The following is a 5,744-nucleotide window of genomic DNA, read 5'->3' on the forward strand; positions in this document are numbered from 1 at the left end:
GTCTCTCTGTCATGATGCTGTGGGGTCTGCAGCTGAAGTCACGGGGCCTGACATAAATTTGGACGTGCAAAGTGTTGCTGTCAGCTTCCATTTACTGGCACTCAGCAGCAAAGTGAAGACACAACCTCATTTCTTTCTCCTTTTTTTTTTTGGGTGTGTTCTATGAACAGGCACTGAAACATGGGGCCTTTGTTATTTCTAGCATTAACTCATTTTTCAGATTAATGTTTTTGCTCTTTACTTTGGCATTCAATGTCAGACTCCTTAGCTCTGAGTTCCTGAGCTGTACCACAGTTTAATGCAGTAGGTGGACTAAATATTATGCGTCGGGACAACATAGGAGATTGAAGGAGAACATAGGCTAGATTTATTGAAATTTCATTGGTGTGAGAAATATGAAGTGGCTTTGAATGCTTTATTTCCATTAAATTTAAAAAGATTTAAAAAAAAATATTGTCTCCCCTCAGCTACTGCATCATTTGTTTTTATTTTAAGATCATCAAACTCATTTTGATATAAAAAAAAATGGCTTTAGGAGACATAAAAAGCAAGGAGGGAAAAGGTGTTCAGTCCTTTTGATTAATCACTATGTAACTGTGATTACCCGCAATTTTTTTGTTTCATTTAAGCATTCATACTCTTTTAGTGTCTGAGCTTCTATCATGCAAACAGAACCTTTCCAACAGCCTGAAGTAGGCTGAATGACCCCGAAAGGTAAAACATTCTGTCCTGATCTGAAACTAATCGAAGAAAGGAGTCTGGAAACACAAATCTTAGGGAAATGAATATCCTGTGGAGTAAAAAAAATAATAAAAAATTTCAACTGAAAGTGTCAGATTGAAACAGAGAGGACTAGAAGGGCACTCTGTTTTCAGATGAGGCCCCTTGGCAGTTTGTGTGTTTATTGGCAGCAGTTGTTTTGGACTGTTATGTGGTGAACTCACAAACAGGGGTTTGCCTGTAGTGCGTTTTTAACATGCTGGCATGGGGGCAGGTGGTAAAATGATGCGTACCCAGAAACACTTGGCAGGAGCCCAGCTGCCTCGGACCCCATTTACTACCTTGTCTTCTTTTTAATAGTTAGGGCTGGTGCTGACCTCTTGCTTTAAATCATGGAATCAAAAAGAAACCAATTTATTTCATATTTAAAAAGTGTGAAATTATGTTTTAGAAAAGTGAAATTGTTGCTAGAAATTAGAAAATGTCTACAGCTGAGTATTTCAAATCTTATGTTGGTTTTAAAACGGTTTGATTTCCAAAATACTACGATTTCTGATTCCTTTCTTTCAGGAAAAAAAAGTTTCTTTAATAGTATGGAATAAAGAGTAACAAAGGCTTGCCCCTCCTCCACTTGTTGCTGCTAGCTTTAGAGATAGGTTGAACTCTTTTGCCTTAATTAGCTGATGATTTGTTACATTATATGATTGCAAAAGCATAAAACCATGGAATTTAAAATGAATGTTTGAATGTGAGGACTCACCTGTTTGAAAGTGAAAAGGTGAGTTTAATAACTCCGTGAATGGCTGAGTGACTGTGTGCATCTGGAAGGGATTAAGTTTGTTCCGTCATTGTTGAAATTAAAAACACATTTGCATATGGAAATAAGAAAAAATCTAGAAATTAAACTCTGAAAAACTTGTTAATCAAAAAAGTTTTAGAGAAAAACTTTGCTGGTTTCCACTTTTGTATTTTCTTTTTTCAAAATTTATTATTATTGCAGATTGCATTCTTTACAAAAATAGTTTTAATATATCTATAAATTAATATATAGATATATTAAACAGGTTTAGGTATTATATATGGATGACTTACATTTTCCCTTTCACCATAAAATATAAAAACTAGTCCTGAAAAATGCAGGAGTTCTGTAAATATCTCGTTAGTATATTGATGTGAAAAAAATCATTACTCTGTTTTTGTTGTCATTTTATGGTTATACACAAACATAATCTCAAAGTATTGCAGTTAAAAGTACCACTGCTGCTGCCCTGTTTTAAAGCCATGCCCCCCCATGTAGCTGTGCCCCTGATGTGGACCTTTTGCCACATTTCCTCTCCCTTTCTCTAGTTCCAGTTTCCTGTAAGCATTATTTCAAATATAACATCACCACTGCCCAAAAGAAATATTATTACATTTGTAGAGCACCTTATGGTTTTTACTTCATGTTTCCATTTGTACCTGCTCTCATAGCAGCTCTCGTTCCTTTTTTTCCCCAAGCCGTCCATCTCCCATTTCTCCTGCTCTTGATGGAGGAGTCTGGCTTCAGATGGCGTGGAATTTCTATTCCCCCTTCCCCCCAAATCTAAACAGCACTTGAACCTTGACTCGTTCACGGCGACAGATAAGAGAGCCATCTAGGGTAAAACATCTCCATCTCTTCTGCTCCGTCCAGCCGGACATGGCTGTTTATCAGTGCGAAGGGTGTAAATTGTGCCTCAGAGTACACATCGCTGACTTATGCAGATGCATCTTAGAGTTACAGGTTGCAGTTTCCCATTTAAAAGCTCACATAAATCGCGCGTTGAGATTTTTGTGTGGTGGGAGGCCTATTACAAATATGCACTCTGGCGTCTTTTGGTCTTGAGATGAGAAAACAGATCATTCCTGATTCTGTCCCAACGCACACACTGACAGGGACTCCAAAAATCAGCATTTAAATGACATGAATGTGGCCTAGCAGGATAAATCTCTATGAGAATCCTTTAGGTTTAATAGACACGTCAATCTAAAGCAGGGTGGTCTTTTTTTTTTTTTGTTCCGCTATTGGAAATCACCTGCAATAATACCTGCAGCTTATGCACCGTTCTCTGCTATGGTAAGCAGCCATCTCCCCTCTTTGTTTACATTGATCCCTTATGATCCAGACCCCTGCATTAGCTTATTTACAGCAATCACAATTCCACTGTAAACATGTTGGGCTTTAATGAGCTCAACGAGGAAGTTGTGCTCGGCTGGAGGAAAGCATCCCATGACCGCACAGTCGGCCCGAACGTACAAACTCAACATTAAGCCGCTCACAATGAACCATGTGCCGATATGAGTGCCTATAGCGCCTTTTGTCAGGATGAAGCCGCCACAAATGAGCTATTGTCTAAGTTAACCATTCTAAATCAAGCAAGCCCTCAGGGGCATGTTTTCCGCGCAGAGCCCAAGAATGTCTCTTTTTTTTTCCTAGTGTGTGTGTGTGTGTGTGTGTGTGTGCGTGTGTGTGTCTCTTTGACATCCACGGGTTAGGCTTTGGCACAGAGCCCTGCGTGGCTGTGACACCATCTGTGGTGTCGCACGCTGGCATGAAAACCGCTGTTTGCACACAAACTCCTGAACTGAAGGAGTGTGTCAGGCAGCTCTACAGGGGTGGGAAGCTTTTATCCTACCGTGCGTTGGAATAGTATTCACACCCCTGGAACACATTTCATAACCTATTGATAGAAGCACATAATAACACCTGATTTTTTTCTTTGTATTTAGCTTTTCCACATACTCTGAAACACACTCTTTACTTCACAAATGTTTACTGAAAGTTTTTAGATCTCACTCAACTTTTTCCTTTAATGCAAAATGTGTCATGCATTGCTTATCTGCCTCCTTTAGTCTTACATCATTAAATAAAATGTAATCCGATTAACTATTTTTTTCTAGTTTAAGTCAAGATTGTGAAGTCAGAATTTTGCCATAAGTGCACACGATAGTTAATACTTATATGAGAGGTTTTAGTAAACTGCAAAGGAGTCGGGTGAGGAGAGAGATTTACAGTCATCTCAGTCCAGGTGGATGTTGGTCAACATTGCTGCTGTAATTAAGGATTTACTTGCAGGCTGCAAGGTGGTGCAGTCTGCTGCACTTTTGTGTTTCAAAAACGGGGTCCTGAGTCCCAGTTCCTCCTCATGAAGCTTGTATTTTCTCCTTGTGCATGCATGGGTTCTCTCCCTGTATTCTGGCTTCCTCCTACAGTCTAAAAACAGGACTGTAAGAGAATTGGTGACTCCCTGCCATGGTAAAGTGATAGAAGATGGATTGATAATGTACTCGCCACAAACACAGAACTTCTCTGTGGAGGTGACATAAGAAACCACATTTTTTAATGATAAATCAAGAAATTAAATAATGAAACTTCTGAAAATTACTTCTCTCATTTTAGCCTAACAATGCATATCTTTTTTTTTTTATAATATCATTTAGACACAAAAAGATGCTGCTTCTTGTGCAAGTTCGAATCAGAGCCTCTCTCTGTCTGTGCTGGGCTCTCAAAAAAGTTCCCATTGTTTGAGTGAAGTTCAGCGCAGGACTCCTATTGAACAAATGGGACCTTATGAATCTCATGACCACGTAGGACCACGTACGACCACGTGTCTCCGCTGTCTGTGATCCCGAGGCTACGAGACACAATGTGAGAAAAGAAGATAGCTGCAAAAAAGAGCTCATGTCTGTATAATGAAGACATTGTCATATCGGTCAGCTGCATGGCTGCTGCTGTTTTTCATGTTTTTGGAGAAGAAGCTGGAGGATATTGTGGAATTTAACAAGTTGCAGACGCACAAAAATAAAAAATAAACACTTATTTGTTGAGCTGTTGATCCGACTTTCCTCTCTTTCATGCAATTTACTGTGTTCCTTATTAACGTTCTTCTCTTAAGCTTTTTTTTCAATGTCGTTTTTTATTTCATTTTAATTTAAGTTTCTAAATGGTATGAAATCTTACTACGAAATGATAATGCTTTTTATTTGTGTTTTCCAGAACCCTCTTGCGTGGTGAGGCTGCTTTCCAAAGACTGGAAGGAGCACGTTGAAGGCCTTAACGCCAACGAACTACTGGGGGACGTGAAAGGTAAGAATCCAAACATTTGCATGAGCAAATACAGCCAAACAGATATGCCTTTTAAAGACATCCTGCCTGATGTTGCTCCTGGTAACATAAAAATTAGGGTGAAAGAAAGTGTGACAGACAAGAAAACTACTATAAGTCACACCAGCAGCAATGAAGCTGCTATTTTCTCCTTTCAGCTCATTCAAACCGAAGGAGCTTCATAACACAAGACATAGACATGAGTAAAAAAAAATCCCAACTTATCTCCTGAATGTGTGTGTACTATTGGACATGAAAGCAGCAGAGTAAATGGTCGCCTGCCCTACCTACAGGTTATAATTGTATCTCTGATTAAGGGTAGAGTTGGAAGGGAGAGGCAACAAGAGCCTCTGCCTTTTTGTCCGCATCAGCAAATAGCCTTTATGAGGCTATAAATCGCACCGACAAATGGATTCTAGAGCTGCTCTGGTATTCAGAATTAAAAATAGCCATGTTGGGGGGGGAGACTCTTATGCTACACATTGATTTGGCAGCTGCAGCTTTAAAAAATAAAATCGTTGTCAGCATTTGATCACACAACAATATGAGTGGTTGTTATAATGTCTTTTTTTTACTCGGTAAATATGAACTGATACTGGAAATATGGATACTGGAAATATACAGTGATGGATGGATGGATGGATGGATGGATGGATGGATGGATGGATGGATGGATGGATGGATGGATGGATTGATTGATTGATTGATTGATTGATTGATTGATGGATGGATTCATGGATGGATGGATTGATGGATGCATGGATGGATGGATGAATGGATGCATGGATGGATGGATGGATGGATTGATTGATTGATTGATTGATTGATTGATTGATGGATGGATTCATGGATGGATGGATTGATGGATGCATGGATGGATGGATGAATGGATGCATGGATG

General features: G+C 39.2%; 1 protein-coding gene across 3 annotated transcripts in view; it reads left to right on the forward strand.

The window, feature by feature from the left end:
* LOC107090887 (transcription factor SOX-6-like) overlaps positions 1–5,744 on the forward strand; it is a 154,598-nt gene that overhangs the window by 75,032 nt on the left and 73,822 nt on the right. For all 3 annotated transcript variants that reach the window (XM_015384497.1, XM_015384499.1, XM_015384498.1), the window contains one exon: positions 4,736–4,825. In XM_015384497.1, the coding sequence (XP_015239983.1) occupies positions 4,736–4,825 (90 nt within the window). The remainder of the gene's footprint in view (positions 1–4,735; positions 4,826–5,744) is intronic.

This window comes from Cyprinodon variegatus, unplaced genomic scaffold (assembly GCF_000732505.1).
Source record: "Cyprinodon variegatus isolate N-32 unplaced genomic scaffold, C_variegatus-1.0 Scaffold314, whole genome shotgun sequence".
Classification (NCBI taxonomy): Eukaryota; Metazoa; Chordata; class Actinopteri; order Cyprinodontiformes; family Cyprinodontidae; genus Cyprinodon; species Cyprinodon variegatus.